At 39.4% G+C, this 18,185-nt stretch overlaps 1 protein-coding gene across 15 annotated transcripts in view; it reads right to left on the minus strand.

The window, feature by feature from the left end:
* The window catches only part of ROBO2 (roundabout guidance receptor 2), a 1,682,217-nt gene that overhangs the window by 585,864 nt on the left and 1,078,168 nt on the right, over positions 1-18,185 (minus strand). Inside the window, exon 1 of one of the 15 annotated variants that reach the window (XM_032352374.1) lies at positions 3,191-4,406. The exons of the other annotated variants lie outside the window; for them this stretch is intronic. Coding sequence (XP_032208265.1) covers positions 3,191-3,251 — 61 coding nt within the window. The 5' untranslated portion in view covers positions 3,252-4,406. Of the gene's footprint in view, positions 1-3,190; positions 4,407-18,185 lie in introns of those variants that run through there. 15 annotated transcript variants of the gene reach the window in all.

Raw genomic sequence — 18,185 nt, forward strand, 5'->3', positions numbered from 1 at the left:
TTACTACATAGTTGCAAGAACAAATTTCAGGTTACTTATATGCAATTTAAGTTCTGAAATGGACTACATATGCCTATGATAATGAGCCCATTACTAAAAGAAACACTTTAGCAAAATGTATAAACCTGTATGAGATTATGCATCTACACTATGCACACACATTATTGTTATCTCCCCAAATATCATGTGGGCCATTTTCATTTAAGAATAGTTAAAAATTAAAGATAAGAACAGTATTCTCATTTTAAAAACATCTTTTCACAATTACTGCAAAATTACTAAATTGACACAATACACAGGAAGTTGATGTAATTAAAAAGCATTGTAGTAATTTATTTTTAGTTCCCTGTAAATGACTGTAAAAACATAGTATCACCTAAAAATAAAGAAAATCTGGAGAACAAAAACTAAACTCAACATGTATTCTCCCATGGAACAGTACAGAAAAATATGCATGTGGTTCATGAATCTGTATTAAATGAGAAAATCTTTATTTATATCCCAAATAGAAAAGTTTGTCTGTAGTTCCCAACTAACTTAATGTTTATTCTCTACGGATTCCTACAGACATAAGATACTGAAAAATCATAAATAATATTAGCACATATCTCCTAGGAGGAGGCAAAACTCCAACATTTTTCATATACTATAAAAATGCACATATAAATAACCCACCAAGCAAATTTCAATGCAAATCTATGTATCATTTGTCACTGAATAAAATTAATTTCTCTGTCTAGCACAAGGATAGTCAGTATATCTTTGAAATGGTACAAGCTTCTCTAAATTTGAAATTCATGGGGAGAATAAGCACACACTTCTAAGAAGGATAATAAGTAAATAGAAATCAGAATCCTGGAAGAGAAAGAACTTAGAGATCCTACAAACCAACCCCCTCATTATATATGTGAACGCTCCGTCCCAGTGTTGAAATAGCCTAGAGGGCAGTGTTGTCTACATCCCAAATTTTCAACAATCCCCACGGAGAGGCTGTCATCATTCTGGAGTAAACCAAAGGCAGTCCAAAGTCAAATGTATGCTTTATGCACTCATTCAGTAAGTGTCCACAGCTTCCTTTGCTTTAGAAGTAGTAGATGCTAATACAAAAACTAGTTTCACGCACACACAAATTTACCATTCCCTTTTATTAAGCATTCTCACTACATTGCCATGAATTTTGCAGCACAATTTTGATTCAGACATAAACTTCCCCCTTATCCTATAATGTTAAATCAAAACAAAGGTCCGAGGTGTGTCTCGGGGGCAGGAGGGGTGAGATAGGGCGAGAAGGAAGAAGGGAGAGAGGGAAGGAGAGATGATGTCTTTCTACTGCTGTTCCAGCAAGCTGGTTAATTGCATTTGTTTCATACATCTCCAAACACCCTGGTACATTAATTACATTCTGTAACACCAAGCTTTTCCGATTCCCTCTGTCACTTCCACTGAGCAATTTAATTGTATTCCTCTTAGCTACACACTAATTCAAAAAAAAAGGAAAAGAAAGAAAGAAAGGAAAGAAAAAACAACTTGGTGATAATTCTTTAATATAATACATAATTTATACATGCATTCCTGGTATGGAAATATGTAAATTCATGGCTTATGAGGCTATATTATCCAGAAAAGTTCTATCAAAGTCTTCTTATCATGATAATCAAACACACTTAGGAGAAATATGTAAGCCTTTTGGTTGGGGCAACGTAAATGTACGGTAAAGGTAAATGTATTGCTGAAGAAAATGTATGGTGACTGATTAGGTATGACTATGGATATTGTCACAGTGTGAGTCACAGTGATTAATTCCTAAACATCTACTACTTAGAAGGGAAAAAGAAAAAGCAGTGTGCCCACATGAATGCTTTGCCTCCTATTGCTGGGGGCAAAGGTACTCCTGTAGTCCTTGATTGAAAACAGCCACGTGACAGTAGGTAAACTCATCTGTACTGCTTCATGTTTATAGAAAGTCTTCCTGTTTGTATCTTCCGATAGACTGGGTTCTGTGCAGCAGCAGCTGCCAGGAACAAAGTTAGCTCCTACAGGCGGGCAAAAATAGGCAGTGTCCCAAAAAAATGAATTCATCCACAATGCAACCGCTGAAGGAAAGTTTATGTAGCAACAAGCTACGATGGTGGCTCAAATATTTGGACCGACACACGGATTCTTTACAAGTACAAGAGTTACAGATCTAAAGTCCGACAATCCACATTCTCAGGAAGAACAACAACAATAACAACATGCTCTACTCTTCTCTTTATACTTATTCTTTCCATTGATTTAAAAATTAAGGTCTCTAGAAGGTTAATACCAAATGTTCTTTCGACTTTCTTCTTATAAACAAAAAAGCAGGTTAATGATTACTTCCGCACATCATTCAAAAGGGCTACGTTAAAAAAAAAAAAAAAGAAAGAAAGAAAAAGATTTTGCAATCCTCACACCAGAAACTGACATCCTGTGCAAGTATCCCAGGAAACCATAGCTGAACAAAAGACAGGAGAATCGGAGGTAGAATGCTATCTGCTTGAAAGACTGGCTCAACCTAGAGGGAGACACCTAGGCACCCGTTTCAGATCCCCATTGTGTTCGCCACTGGGGACTGAGCTGAGTGTTCTGTGCCCACAGCCGGCCCAAAGCTTATGTTTCCCCCTTCCTGGAGCCTCGCCCAGTCTTACTTTTGACAGTTTTCTCCCTAGGATCTGAATGCTTGATTCTGATTTCACACTAGAAGAGCACTCAGCCACACACAAGTGACACCCATTGATCCCTGAGACACCCTGCCTCGAATTCCTAACCCACTGAACCTTCGCTGAAGTGTCTATTACTATTTTTCTTCACTTGAATTTCTAAGCCAAAGTTCAGATACAGAAACAAACACCAAAAGGGAGTAGGCACAAGCGTATCCGAGAGATTTGCTTAAATATTCCTTTTTCGAACAAGACTGAGAACCTACTATTTATGATCCAACTCCTCAATTAATTAAGTAAATTACAACAATAACAACAATAGGTGACTACTAACACGTTCCACCTGCAGCAGTTTAGAAACAAAGACTTAAAACCTCTGCCCCCCAGAAGCCCCCGTGCCTGTTCAAAAGGGACTAACAGACATAATGTCATTTTATTTATAGCCCACAACGCACTCGGAAAGAAATGGTTTTGGGGGTGGGGGGAGGAGAAAAGTATTTTCAACTTACCGTCAACCCGAACGTATAAAAATCCAGAGAGCAGTAGTTGTGTAAACATCAGCCGACTCATTTTGACATATTAAAAAGGATCCAGATTGTTTAAGAAACCAATCCCAGAGAGCAAAAGTACAAAAATAAGTATCAAAAAAAGAGGTAGGTCCGAAGTTTAGACTTTCCTAGATGCTAATTAAAGTCAGGAAGAGCAAATCGCCAAGATGAGAAGGGGTTAGTGGAGAGGTCTTGAATGGGGCACGTTTAGATCCATCCAAATTAACAGAGGGCACTCCAAAAGATGCTGTATTTCCACCCTCTGGCTTCCTAAATTCCCACAAATTCAGCCCAGCCGGAGGGATTATTCAAGTGTGTCTAACCCTCTCTCCTCAGGCTCCATTGCCATCCAAAGCCAAGTTCTTTCTTCAGAAGTCAAGAAGATGAAGGGGGAGGAAAAAGACCTAATTCCTAGAAAGTGTTCCACAAACTTGCCAGCGCGCTGCCGAAAAACCATTGGCCTGCCTACGGGTGTTCTTTCCCCCGTCTCCTTCTCGGTAGCAGCTCCACGTCCAGAGTTATTTTATTATTATTATTATTTTTTTTTCACTTAACTTCCATAATAAGGACGTGTCAAAGCAACACTTTGCAAGCGGGCCGACTTGGCGGGCCTCTCCGTGGCAGCCTCGTTGCCTCCCGCCACCTCTCCGGCTTCCGAAAGAGAGGCAAAGAGCAATCAGGACGACTCGGGTGGAGAATCCGAACTCCTGCGAGGTGGGGCCGCTCGGGGAGGGAGGGAACGAGGGGGCAGGGCTGAGGCAGCGGCCACCCCCGCGGTGCCGCCTCCCAGCGGCTGGGAAACCCCGGCGGCTGCGGGCGGCTGCCGAGCCGGGCGAGCCGAGCCCCGGAGCCCGGGGAGCGGGCGCGGAAGGGAGCGCGCGGTGCAGCCGCCTGGCGCGGTCCGGCCGCCGGCCGGGGTCGCAGCCGCCGGTCCCTCCGCCGCCGCCGCCGCCGCCGCCGCCGCTGCTCCCGCGGCCACGCAGCAGAGCGTCCGCCTCCTCCTGCAGCTGCCGAGAGTGGAAGGACTTAGAGAGGAGGGAAGGCGAGGAGGCGGGAGGGGTGGGGAGGAACGAAAGCTGCTCGGAGTCTGCCCCGGGGAGGGGGGCGGGGGTGAGGAGGGGGTGCGCTGAGCTTTCCACCTCCGGAGCCCGCCGCCCGCACGTGCAGGGGACGCCAGCCCGCTGGGCAGTCGGGGGGCGGAGGGGCGGGCAGCCGAGACTCCTAGGGGGACGGAAATTAACAAATTGGGAGCCCGAGCCCCCGGTCAACTCCTTCCCCCTCTGCGCGCCTCCGGGTCCCGCCCCCGCCCCCCACCCTCCTTCCAGCCCTGGGAGGGGATAGGTGGGCTCCAGGCTCCTGCTCCTCGCGGCGTCCCGTTTAATGGGCAGGTAATTTTCTCGGTGAGTGATTTCATGGAAGCCCTTCCTAATTATTCATCCCTCCGTCTGGCCGAGATGCACGCGCTTTCTGGAAGAAGATCATCCTCCAGGACCCAGGGCGCAGCCTCATTACCCGTTAAAATCGCACAAACACTCACTCTTCACCTTTTAGCAAAATGAGAAGCTGAGCGGGAGGGAGAAAAGGAAAGGAAACAAAATATAACCACCTTTTGGAGCGGAAAGGTTGTGTGTGGGTGCTTCCTAGGTCGTTAAAAAGGCACAAGAAAAAAAGGGGGGGGTTGTAGAGAAATCTCTAGCATCTAGGGGATCGTTTTCGCCAAGATCTATGGCCCCCTGAGGAATCCCGGGGAGAGGAGGGTGGTGAAGGGGTGGCATCCCCTCTTACGTTACTCAGTTGCCTTATGATCCCTCAAAGATGAGTTTGACGCGGGATTGTGGGATGGATGCAAGGAGTTCGGGAGAAAATGCTTAGGTTGGGGAGATGGGATCAGAGACTTGGGGGGTGAGGGGTGCATGCGAAGCCCTTATCCTACAGAGACTAGCACCTCTGAAAGGAAATTCGGAAAACACAGGATGGAGGAAAGCTGAAAACCCATCGAGCTAAAAGAAGCTCAGAAAGAGCCGAATTCCAGCCCAAAGATGACAAACCCTGAAAATAAAGGCAAAAACCACCAAGTGAATGCCATCAGGGCCAGGGATGATTATGGAGAGCCACGTTAGATCAAAGGGATGCCAGTGTCTGCGGTGCCCCCGGTGTGGCCGGCGTGGCCAGGCCCACGTGTGATCACAGGCTCACTGGTAGCTGTTTGATGCTTGTTCCGGTGATTAGAAGGCGGGTTATGGGAACTCACGCAGGTCCCCGAGCCCCGCTAAATGCTGGATAGTGAGTCTTTAGTTCCCCCTACTGGAAAATATTAGGAACGAGGCCCTCCGTTTGTGGTAGCTGCAGGAAGAGCCTTTTGTTTGGTGGATATGTTTTGGTGTTGCCACTTAATTTAGCTCTCCCTTGGCCATTATGGAGGTGATATTGTGTGTTTCCAAAAAAAAAAAAAAAGAGAGAGAGAGAGAGATTGAGATGGTCAGCGATGCTTAAGCAATTAGGAGAGTTCTTATGGCATCTCAGCATGCTGGAAAATTATGGTGATGAAATAGTCTTGCAAAAGAATAAAACCACTTTTCTTGTGAAGCATTAAAAGTAATTTCAGCACACTTTTGATCTACATTATTTAGTTGTAAAATTTAAAAAGTCCATTAATGTGCTGAAGTTAAATCACTTGAATCCTCACAGTAATGTTTCTGACCTGCGTTACTGTTTGCCACTCTGTGAAAGTAAGACTAAACATGTTCTTGTGTTTTTTATTTTTGTTTTTGTTTTTTTTTCCCCCAAATGGCCAAATCTAAATTAATACCGTGGTCGGGGAAAAACCCCAAAATTCTTTGGAGTAGCATCCCTCTTATCTATCTGTAATACTGAAAAATGACTGATGATTCTTTAAACATGTATTTTAAATGTTTGGACTAAGATTTCAAGTAAGGACTAAGATTTCAAGTAAGGAACCCCATTCCTCTAAATAATGTACCCCCCTCGACACACACACATGCAATCTCTATCTCAGTCAAATTTCCTTACATGTATTCAATAAAAATACTCTGACACTAGAATCTCCCTAATAAAGAATGCAGGAATTAAAATGATATGGATTTTAAGCCCTTAAACTTCAACATAGATATCAGAAAGGAAGATATTAGAACATTTTACCTGGAAGACTTTTCTTATGGCTATTAATTTATAGGACAAAAGATAGATTTCATTTTATACTTGATAGACCCACCATCTATAGATGCTTTTCCTTAAGTGATCTATAAAATCACTCAGAGGTGGAAAGGTTGTGTGTGGGAAGAAGGGGGCTAGGTTGGAGGAGAATGACCTACCATTTACTATTGTCCTCTAGGGCAGAAAAGTGTTGCTTTATATCTTACAGAGAGTTGTCCTTCTGTAGAATATGACGAATGAACTCATGGGGAGAAAAGGCTTATTTAAAGGAAATCCCTGTGGTTATATTTCCTTGGCATTTTGAGCCACGCATCATCATTTTGCATTCATAATACTTTTATGTACTGAAAATGGCAAAGAAAGCCAGTGATTTCTGTCTGGTACCACTTTTTGCTAGACATTACCTACCTTATGTAGTAATGTCTATAACAAAGGAATTTTGGACTCCATGTTTTTTTGCTTTTCTCCAAGATAAGTTCATAAGTGATATTTTAAAAGAATATATTGTCAGTATCTTATTTGATATTAAATGTGACTCAGGAAAACTCCTGTGTTTTTTTTTTAAGAATCTCATACCAAGTGATGGTTTAAGATTATGAGCAAAACTCTTACACTGTCAGCAACAGTGAGAGTCAGCAGACAGAAATGTAATACGGGCAATGTTAAGTCCAAGGGGAACAAAGACATCTCCTTCTGGAAGATCTGATAAGATCCATATTAGAGAAATGTGTATATTTCAATTAAATTTAGCATACTTCTAGTGAGCACTGTGTAAAAAATTGATGTCTCACCCTATTTTTTTTTCTTAAAGGAAAATCTTTAAAACCTGAACATGTGACTAGAAGTTGGAAATTCAATTTTATCAGTGCTTTCGCTTTAAAAACATTTTTTTAAGGTTTTCAGTAAGACAGAAAGCTAGAAATGACTTCAAACAATGAAGCCCCACCACCATTAAATCAGAGAGTGGAAGACACAGAAAATTAAGTGGCCTGTTGGTTTCAATATCTTTCCAAATTCAAATTGCTTTTTCTTCTCCAAACAAGCAGCTGAATAGAGAAATGTACATAGAAATCTAGGCTCCTTTTATGTAAAACTTGGAATGGTATTATTATGTACTCAAAATGTGCCTACCAGATAAATATATATTTTAATACATCCAAAGACAACTGTGTGTAAGAGACTATAATTAACCCTAATTTGGGTAAGGTGATCAAATGGCCTTCTTTGTGATTGTACCTCTAAGTTGGCATTCATGGAGAACCATAAAACACTTATCTGAAGGCAATCTGCACAATATAGGATGGAAAATAGTAAATATTTCTTTTTCATACCAGATTCTTCAAAAATGTGGTATAAATAGAAAAACTCTAATCCATTTTTCCCCCCACTCTTTCCAATACATTCTTGTTATGACTTTAAGAGAGTATATACAGGCAAATCAAAGGTTTGATCCAGGATGATAATTTTAATATCTGTCACCACACACTAAGCAGGTCTCTGTGTCAGGGATTTTTATAGTTTTTAAAAAATTCGCCACAGTGTTTAATTCTTGGAAAAGTTTCATTATGTGGGTGATATCCTTCCTATTGTGCAGATGAGAATACTGAAGATTAGAGAACTCACCCAAGTTAATAAAAGGTGTAGTATTCCTTTGAATCCAGATATGACCACAGAATCTATGCTAAGTGTTAGGCTCTGTTTCCCAGGATTTATTGGAGATACCCTCCACATTATAGAAACACTTTAATAAATTGCTTTGATTGATAAATTTTAAAAAATCCCTGATGCACCAAAAATACAGAAATATATAGTCTTTGTTTTCAAAATCGAAGAATTTTTTAAAGCCAAGAGATCACCATGTGTTATCTGTTCAGTTTCAATTCTTCTGTATAAGATTGTCTTAGCATACCATACAGAAACACCATGTTTGGATGAAAGGTATGGGTTGTACAAAAGGATAGTAGACAATTAAAATAACCAGAGTATTAAAAATCCAGAGCAGAGAAGGATGAGTCATTCCATCCTATGTTATTTTTTATTACCCTCCACCTTATTTTAAAAGTGAGGGAGCCAAAATAAATTATTTTTCTTCTGAAATATGTTTCAAGTATCTAATTTCAATTAATTCACTTTCAAGTATTCATCAATACTTTTACATATATAGTAAGTTTGCCTACCTATGTATCTATCGATGATTCTCGTACTTTGGGTACGTTACCTGTAATTATTAAAATATTCTATTTTTAGAAATCTGGAATTTAAGCTGACTAATATATAGCAATCTTTCATAAAAATAGCGTGTTTCCTCCCAAATACCATCATTTGTGTTCAAGAAGAATAGTTTTCTTTCTTTAGAATTAATGTCAAATTGGAAAACCTTTTTCTATCTTGATTGAAGATTCGAGTGATACTTTCAAACTTCACATCGTTTTAGAATCAATAAAATATTAGATGTGTAATGTCCAGGCATAATTTGTCTAAGTGTGTTCACCTTAAAATCTGGAATTTTTAAAAAACACATAGAAACATCCCCGAGTTCCTTGAAAATACTGTATCTTCATGATGTTAGTACTCCTCATTCCACAGTTGTCCATCCCGCTGCCCTGCCTTCATTTGAGTAATCTGTGAACCCCGAACCTCTGCCAAAGTTTAAAATTAGCTCTCTGGTAGCAGAGATGATAACCTCTCACCTAGAGTACAAAAGTGTTTTTATAAAATAAGCAAAGTTGTCAATCTCACAAGCTACAAGCACAACTCCATCCTCTAACTGTGACAGGCTAGGATTTGCACGTATACGTGGTCGTTTTTTGTTGTTGTTGTTGTTTTTTGGTTTTTGGTTTTTTTGCTTCATATTTTATTATCTCTATTTAAAGCTTTTGAGTTCTTATTTTAGGATATAGCCTAATTTCAATGATGTTAAGTAATACACTTTTTGCTATTTTTACATCACAATATCATGAACCAAAGAAAATCCCTTTGATTCTTTGCCAAACTATTTCAAGTCCATCTGCTCCAATCTGGGCTTTGTATAATTGAATTTTAGCAATGCATAACTGTAATCCTAATAAGGAAGACTTTTAAAAATCTGAAAGAGAATTCCTGTTGTTCTTAAAAAGAAGAGATCGTCAAAGATGTGAGAAGATGCTTCTCCTATCTATAGGTCTCAGATTTTTACACTTATCTGCTCACTGAGTGTCTTTCAGACATGTTTAATAATAGATTTTTCAAATGCAAAAGAAGTTGCTTATTCCCTTTCACAACAATATCGTGGAATTAATCCAAGGGCACATGTAATCCAATTGAACTGCCTATGTTTCTATCATACAGAAGAACTAATCTGTTTGGGAGCAGATTCTGGTTTTCTTCCAATATCCAAATTATCTTATTTCTGCCTGATAAAATAACTTCTGATTGCTTATGGAGTACTTGAAGTCCTTTTATTGCAACAAATACTAGGTTTTTAGTTGTTAAATACCATCAGGAAGTCTAGATAATATTGTTTTGCTTAAAAACCTGAGAGATGTAAATACACATTGTCTTCCTTAAGTGTCAGGTAGATGTGATAACCACTACACTATGGAAACCCCTCCATGTCTTCCTTAAGTGATCAAGTGAAATATATGGATGAAATCGTCATGGTCCAACTTTACAGACAAACCTGCAAATGAAAGAATAATAGGACACATAAATTACTCCATGTCAAAATATTTGAATTTGGATGAAAAGTCTTTTAACCAGTTTCTACTGATTCTCTTTTACTTAATAAAAAGGAGTATAGAAATACAAAATATTCATAATTTCAGCTTTTCTGTTATATACAAATACTTTTGTCAAGGGACCAATGGACTAAATGATTCAGATTGAAAAATGTTAGTACAAGTTTTGACAGCTTAATACAAGTTGTATAGTTCCCTATTGCAAAGCTTGTTTTCATTTTTAATATTTTGTCTTTATTTCCAATAACTAGTTCCTTACATTTAATAGGAATATGAAATTTAAATTTTATCTAATATAAGATACGTTGGGAATGTACATTAATTCATGGTTTTTAACAATGAAAATTTTCACCAAATCTCTGTCCTTTAATCACTGTCTTTTTTTTTTTTTTCAAAGATTGCTCATTTAGGATCCTTTCCTTCAGTGAGATGGCAAACATGAGTGTTTGAAGTACTGATTGTTACAGACGGGGCCAGTGAAAATTATGTGGCATGATGATCGCTGAGAGGGATAAGCTTGTCTCTGTAGTTGGCTTAAGCCCAGGTTATGACTTATCTATTATTCAGTTTCTTCCTTCTCCACTTCCCACCAAACACACACATTAAAAAGACATTATATCAGGGCACCTGGGTAGCACAGTTGGATGGGCGCCCGCTCTTGGTTTCAGCTCAGGGTGTGATAAGGTCGTGAGATTGAGTCCCTGGCAGGCTCTGCATACAGCCCAGAGTCTGCTTGAAAAATTCTCTCTCCCTGTCCCTTTTCCCCCCATCCTGCTCTCTCCCTCTCTTTCTTTGGAATGAATAAAGAAATAAATCCTAAAGAAAGGAAAAAAGAAGTTCTATCACAAGGCTGGATGATCATTTACAAGTCTCTGGTTACTTGTTTTCCAGCCTTCATTCTGAATCATGTTTAAACTATCCAAGAGACATGGAAATTTATTTTAAAAGACTTCCTGAGCGGCACCTGGGTGGCTCAGTGGGTTAAAGTCTCTGCATTCTGCTCAGGTCGTGATCCCAGGGTCCTGGGATGGAGCCCCACATCGGGCTCTCTGCTCAGCAGGGAGCCTGCTTCCCCATCTCTCTCTCTGCCTGCCTCTCTGCCTACTTGTGATCTCTGTCTGCTAAATAAATCAATAAAATCTTGAAAAAAAAAAAGACTTCTGGAGATTTTACAATATTCTTAAGTAAACCATTCACTTGTCATCAGGAAAATTTTAGTTTTCTCTAATCTAAATCTGAAGTAGCCTTTCTACTCCATTATCTCTGCTAAAAGATGATGACTGGGTACCTACCTGTGAAAAGATAGAGTGTGCTGGCTAATAGCTCGTGCTCTGCATCGAGCAGATCTGGATTCTAATCTTGGTTCTCCCACCCACAATGTGATCATAACAACCGCCTCAACTGAAACGAAGATGATAACTGTCCACTCAGAAGAGCATTCGGATGATGCGTTGAAAGGCCTTAGCACAAAATACATCTGGTTTCCGACACTTCGGTCATTGGAGTGTACTAACGCGGATCTCTGTGTCACGGTGACAGAGACAATGCTGGTGTTAATCCAGAATCATCTTCTCTTCTTTCACTCAGAGCTTGGCCACATTTCCCACATGCCCCAGCCTCCCTTGCACTTAAAGGAGATCATGTGATTGAATTCTAGCCATTGGAATATAGGGATTTCTAGTTCTGGCCTGTAAGATACCTCCCACACCATCCTCAGTGCTCTCTGACTATTCTGTCATTTACTTAATGTCAAATCCTGGAGAAAACACTGAGTGACCAGAGGGAAGAAATGAATCCCGGAATGACAGTATAGCACAGCCTATCTCACTTTCTTTCAAACACTTGAGACTATGAACTGAACAATGAATAACTGATAATGTGTTAAATTATCGATGTTTTAGTATTCTTTGTTTTAGCACGTAGCTTGTACTAACAAGCTCCTTTGAATGCGATCAGCTCCTTTGAATTTTGACTAAAGTATAAATGGAAATGCAATATATTTCTTCACAGGGCATTAAACCATGATTAATGTTATAACAATTAAATTATAATAATACCTAAGTTTTTAAAAATAATTACTATGTGGCAAGCACTATAATCTTTTATGTCGATTGTCTAAATTATCACAGAGCATACGAGAGTGATATTATTTTTAGTCCCATAATTCAGAGTAGTTAATATAACCACAAATGGATGAAGAAATTTTGAAAGTGTCTGTCAGAATTTGAAACCTAGATGGTGTCAACCAAACTTGTAATATCACTGAGAATCCTTTAGGTTATTCTATTACAGTTTTCTCACCTTTTTTTCATTGTTACTCCCTTACGGAGCATGTTTAGACATTTTGTTTTCTAATCACCTCTCCATGGAATTTTAATACCAGACACTGTATATTTGTTTATGTATTATATGCATGTATGCACTTTATACATTAAAAAGTGAGATCTTATTTTGTCACCAAGAACCGATTTTACATTACTCCCATTGAGAATGCATATTCTACACATACAGACAATTCCCAAATCTCAAACAACAAAGGTTGTTTCTTGCTGTATTGTGAATCTACTGAGGGCTCTGCCCTACATCATTCTCAGTCCAAAGCCTAGTTTGCTGGGAGAACCCATTTTCTAAACAAATGGAAAGGCAGAATATGGCTGTTAAATCCTCTGGCTGGAAACAGATGGCACTATTTCTTATATTTTATGTTTTGTTGCCAAAGAAAGGCACAAGACCCAGCCATTCACCCTTCATGAATGGCAGAAAGCTGGAAATATTTGTTGAGCTGCTCTATTTACTATCACACATATCCATCTCCTATAGATGTATTTGCTTTTGAAAGGAATTATGTAAATTTATTATAGCAATATGCGTCATCACAGATTGAAGAGAAATTCTGTTTGACTACCATATGATTCTGGACTGGGCTGAGAAGTAGTCCCCAAATTCATGTACACTTAGAACCTCAGAATGTACTCTTATTTGGAAATAAAGTCTTTGCAAGTGTAGTCAAATTAAAATGAGTTTATAGTGCATTAGGGTGAAAGCCCTAATCTAATGACTAGTGTCCTTACGAGAAAAGCGTAGGCACTTGGGTGGTTCAGTGCATTAAGCATCTGACCCTTGGTTTCTGCTCAGATCATGATCTCAGGGTTGTCAGACTGAGCCCTGCTTTGGGCTCTGCACTGGGCATGGAGCCTGCTTAAGACTTCCTCTCTCTGGGGCGCTTGGGTGGCTCAGTGGGTTAAAGCCTCTGCCTTTCGCTCAGGTCATGATCTCAGGGTCTTAGGATCAAGCCCCACATCGGTCTCTCTGCTCAGTGGGGAGCCTGCTTTCCCTCTCTCTCTCTGCTTGCCTCTCTGCCTACTTGTGATCTCTGTTTATCAAATAATAAATCTTAAAAAAAAAAAAAAGATTTTTCTCTCTCCCACTTCCTCCCTCTAAAAGAAGAAGAAGGAGGAGGAGAAGAAGCAGGAAGAGAAGGAGAAGAAGCAGGAGGAGGAGGAGGAGGAGCAGGGAGCACATAGCAGGGAGCAGATAGCTCTGTGAAGACAATGGCAGAGATTGGTGTCAGGCTGCTAGTTGAAAAGAAATGCCTGTGGCTTTCGGACCCTGGAAGAAGCTGGAAAGGATTCTTCACCAGAGCCTCAGAGGAGTATGGTTTTGCCACACTTTGATTATCTAGCCTCTAAAACTGTAAGAGGAAATTTCTGTTGTCATAAGCCACCAAATTTGTGATACTGCCTTACAGCAGCCTTAAAAAATCGATAGAGCCATTACCTGTTTTAATCAATTCAAAATGAGAACATAGCTTTTTAGTTACTAGAGCCAAGTGAAGAGGTACCGGGATGGCTCAGTTGTTAAGCAGCCAACTCTTGGTTTTAACTAAGGTCATGATCTCAGGGTCCTGAGATTGAGCCCCAGGTCTGGCTCTGTGCTCAGCGGGGAGTTTGCTGGAGATTTTCCCCTTCTGCCCTCCCCCCGCCCCCCTACCACATGACCTCTTTCATCTGCAAGCACTCTCTCTCTCTCTCAAACTAGAAAAATAAAATCTTTAAGAAAAAGATTTTATTTATCTATCTTACAGGGGGGAGGGGCAGAGAGAGAGGGAGAGAAGCAGACTCCCCACTGAGCCAGGAGCCCCATTCGGGGCTGGATCTCAGGACACTGAGATCATGACCTGAGCAGAAATCAAGAGTCAGATACTTAACCAACTGGGAGCCACCCAGGTGCCCCGATATATAAAATCTTTAAAAATAAAGCCAAGTGGATAGATGGCAAATTAGTAGAGGCCTTTGAAAATAATGGTGATATGCATTATATATCTATTTAAATCACAAGTTTATTCTGCATGTATATGTACACAAATAGACACATATATATCTAAATTCAAAGGAAACTAAATTAAAGAAAAATTTAAATTTAAAGAGTTCATTTGAAAAGATCCATTTTAGAATTTCATAATGGAATGGTAATCTTAAAGATCATCTATCATAATCTCATTATACAGCTCAAGGATAAGAGGGCAATTTAATTTAATAATAGACATCTTATTCATAGATTGGTCTTTTAAAATGTATATTAATTTAACCAAGTCAATTTTAGAACTTAGATATTGTCTTTTGTTAATTGTTATTGTAATTGCCAGTGGTTTCTGATTAAAATCCATTATATACATATTAGCACATTTTAAAATTCTTTGTCTAATTAGAATTTTCAAAATAAAAAAGTAACTTTATATAATGAAAATATTAGAAGAAATAGTAAAGTCTATTCTATAGTCTCTATGCAGAAATATAAATAACAATATTTGGTCCTGGTTTTAGTGATGTTTGTTACTGAATGCCTCTACAAAATATAGCAAAGGTTATCCCAGGTCCAGATCTGGACAAATGCCTATGGCAGTGAGTAGAAGACTTAAGTCATTTCCTCTGTTGATTTCTGGAATGTAGTTTGAAAGAGGGAGAGGCCTTCACTCTCATCATTTTGCAGCTCTCGTTTTAAGGAAAAGAATTAGCCAAATCTCAGCTTCCACATCACTAGTTCATTTCCTCCATCAGTTTTCTTCTATGTTCTAAGAAACAAAGTATTCTCCAAATTTAGAAGCTCCTGAAATTACCAAACACGTGACCTATCCTGGCAACTTTTTTCATATGCACTGTAGCTCTGACCTCTGCCAATCACCATGATCATTAACAAGTAGCAATAAATACACGTACTCCCCAAAGGAAAAAAGATATGGAGCCTCTTACCAAGTTGAAGGAACGTAGTCTCATCAGTCTGTTTCTTTCAGTCTAAAGTAACATCCATAATAACAAGGACTGAAATGTACCACAAGCTATTTTATACAGAGAAACGTACATGGAATCCAGCAACAATCTGAACCAACTTCATAGATAGGCCATTCACTGATACATTGTACAGTACTTAATGCTCTGCCTTGCACCAAAACTTCAGTATGAAAGGGAGGTGGTGGAAAGAAGAAAGAATTTATCAGTTGTCTTACAGTCACTGAAGTAAAAAACAAAACAAAACAAAACAAGAACAGAAAAGATTGATGTTAGAAGTTTCTGGAAAAGTGTGATATATTCCACAAATATTCAGCCCCATACATGGGGTCATGGAGCAGAGTTAGAGGGAAGTGCAAAACCTCACATTCATAGAACCAGGGAGAAAAAAAAAAAAAAAAAACATGGACAAGAGATATCAGGTGTTTTTTTTAAGTTTTTGGAGGACCTAAAACAGATCAGCAACAGGGAAAAAGACTCCTAAGAATGACAAAACACTGAAGTTCTGAGAAATTAAGTAATGTCAACAAAAGAGTGCAAAAACAGGAGTGCTGAGTCCTGACTGACATCCAAATCCATCTCATTTCCACTAAATTGTGCTAATTTAAGGCTGATCATTTTTCTCCAGCTATAAAGAGGGTGTGTCAAATATTTTTTTCTTGAATATTTTTAATTTGAGGAAAATCACTGATGGTTAGCAAACTCAGGGATTTCAGAGCGGTTCCTTGTTTACTGGTCTCAATCAGTTATGAAAAAGGGTAAGGAAATAAAACAGAATAAAAGGGAAATATAGGTGAGGGGGCCAGAGAGGCAGGAAAATGAAGCAGTAGAGGGAATGTTGGATCAGCATGGTTTCTCTAAGAAAAAAGCAAGAGAAAGACATGATTCCATACTCCTTGGGCTCCCAATTTCACTTCTCAGCTTAGTGAGTAATCTTGATTTCTTCTACCTTTTGTCTTATAAGAAAACTGAGATGTGGCCTCCTTAGCTTACACCATAGGACTTTGAGCCAGTTTAGCTGCCATCCCCCTCCCCCACCCTCTAAATTAAATCTGCTAGTGGGTCAGGGGGACATCCTTGACTCCTACCCTTACCAGAGGTCTGAGCCTGACTCTCCATGGTCTTCAAGGGAGCTCTCACTGCTTAGAAGATTACATTAATTGCTATAACTCTATCAAATATTATGCTGACATAAACGTGTCAAAGATCTTCCTTGCCGTTCCTCCTATCATGATAGTAAAAGAGTTAAAACAACTTAGCGAGCGCCATGTAGCAATTTCCTGGTCAGAATTTGGTCTTATGTTGGATTGTCCAATTTACTTTCGCTGCAATGTGTGCTCTCCGGGGTGTCCAAACTGGTGATGTCTGTGTGTGCTTTTGCATGAACTTTGGAAGCAATAGGTGACCAATTTAGTCTCAGCCCCTTTCACGCATGCAATGTCTGTGGGCTTCAGGAAGATGTCACTTTCTTGGGCCATCAGTCTGACAAGAGACCTAACTGGAGTAGGAGATTTAGGGGGTTTCTTCCTACCTGTTTCACTCAGACTGCGATTTCTTTTTGTAATATGATCTTATCATCACCGTTGTCGTCAGAAAGACATATAAGGGGGTTATTAACATTATTGTCAGACTTCTATATTCATTTTCCTTGAAATAGTGTCTCAACTGAAGAATAGAATTATATTTTGCCTTGTCTCCAGAAATGCTTTTAAATTAGAATTGATGTTTGAGCTACATGACTTTTCACTGCTGATGTAATTTAGATTTTTTTATCTGAATGTTTGATAAGTAGCAGTATGACTCTATGACTCTATTCTTCTAGTTACAAATCCATTAACCATCCCCCGCCCCTTAAAAAGCTGTTGCTTTACAACAGTAGCTTTTATGCCAAAGACAAACACCAGAATGTATTATCTTAGTCAAAATGCCTGTACCTATTCCTGGATAAATCTCTAAGGCATGAGAAACTTCAGTGGTTGGAATAAAGAAGATTGGGGGAAGAATCCCCAATTCAATTGAATTCAATTCACTCAACAAATTTTTATTGTGTGCTCTTACTACGTGCCAGGCTAAAACAGAAGTGAGGTCGGCCCCATAAACATACATTGCTTTTTTTAGTTCCTTCCCCCGTAAATGAGAGATCTGGACAAGTGACGTCCAAAGACAAGTCCCTCCTAAGAACAGATTTCCCATTACTTTATTTTGCTCACGTAGAAGGTATTTCCAAGGATTTCAGCTTTTGTATTAATAATCGGGCTTGAGCCCTTTGCGGAAGATAAAGAATCATGGCTTCAAGTGTCAGATTCTGTGAAATAAGATTACTTTGAAAGCTGTGATAAGGGTCAGTGTTTATTTTGATAGTGTTTCATTGGCCAGTCTGGTCCAATCCTTTCTGCTTGTATTCACGGGCAGCTGTGGGAATGTTAGCAGTTTTTCTTCAGCGGCAGGTGTAGACTGAAAAGTGTGGTCAACCCTGCTTGGTGGTTCATCTGTTACATTATATGCGCATAATGTACCTGCCTTATACTAATATCACAACTGTCTATTAAAGTAAAAGAGGATATGAGCATCCTTGATCTAACACAGCTTATAATGATACATATATCGTGCCGTAAGGGTCAGAATTTACCAGTTGTTGTGAAGTGGTCTCTAGGGATTCCACTGAGTTACATTATTAAAGCCTATAGGATGGAAGAAAATTACAGTAAACTCTCATGATTAGAATGCGAAACACTCAAGACCACGCGTGAGCATATACACACTTCTGTCATTTGCCTATCT

The sequence above is a fragment of the Mustela erminea genome, chromosome 1, assembly GCF_009829155.1.
Source record: "Mustela erminea isolate mMusErm1 chromosome 1, mMusErm1.Pri, whole genome shotgun sequence".
In the NCBI taxonomy this organism is placed as follows: Eukaryota; Metazoa; Chordata; class Mammalia; order Carnivora; family Mustelidae; genus Mustela; species Mustela erminea.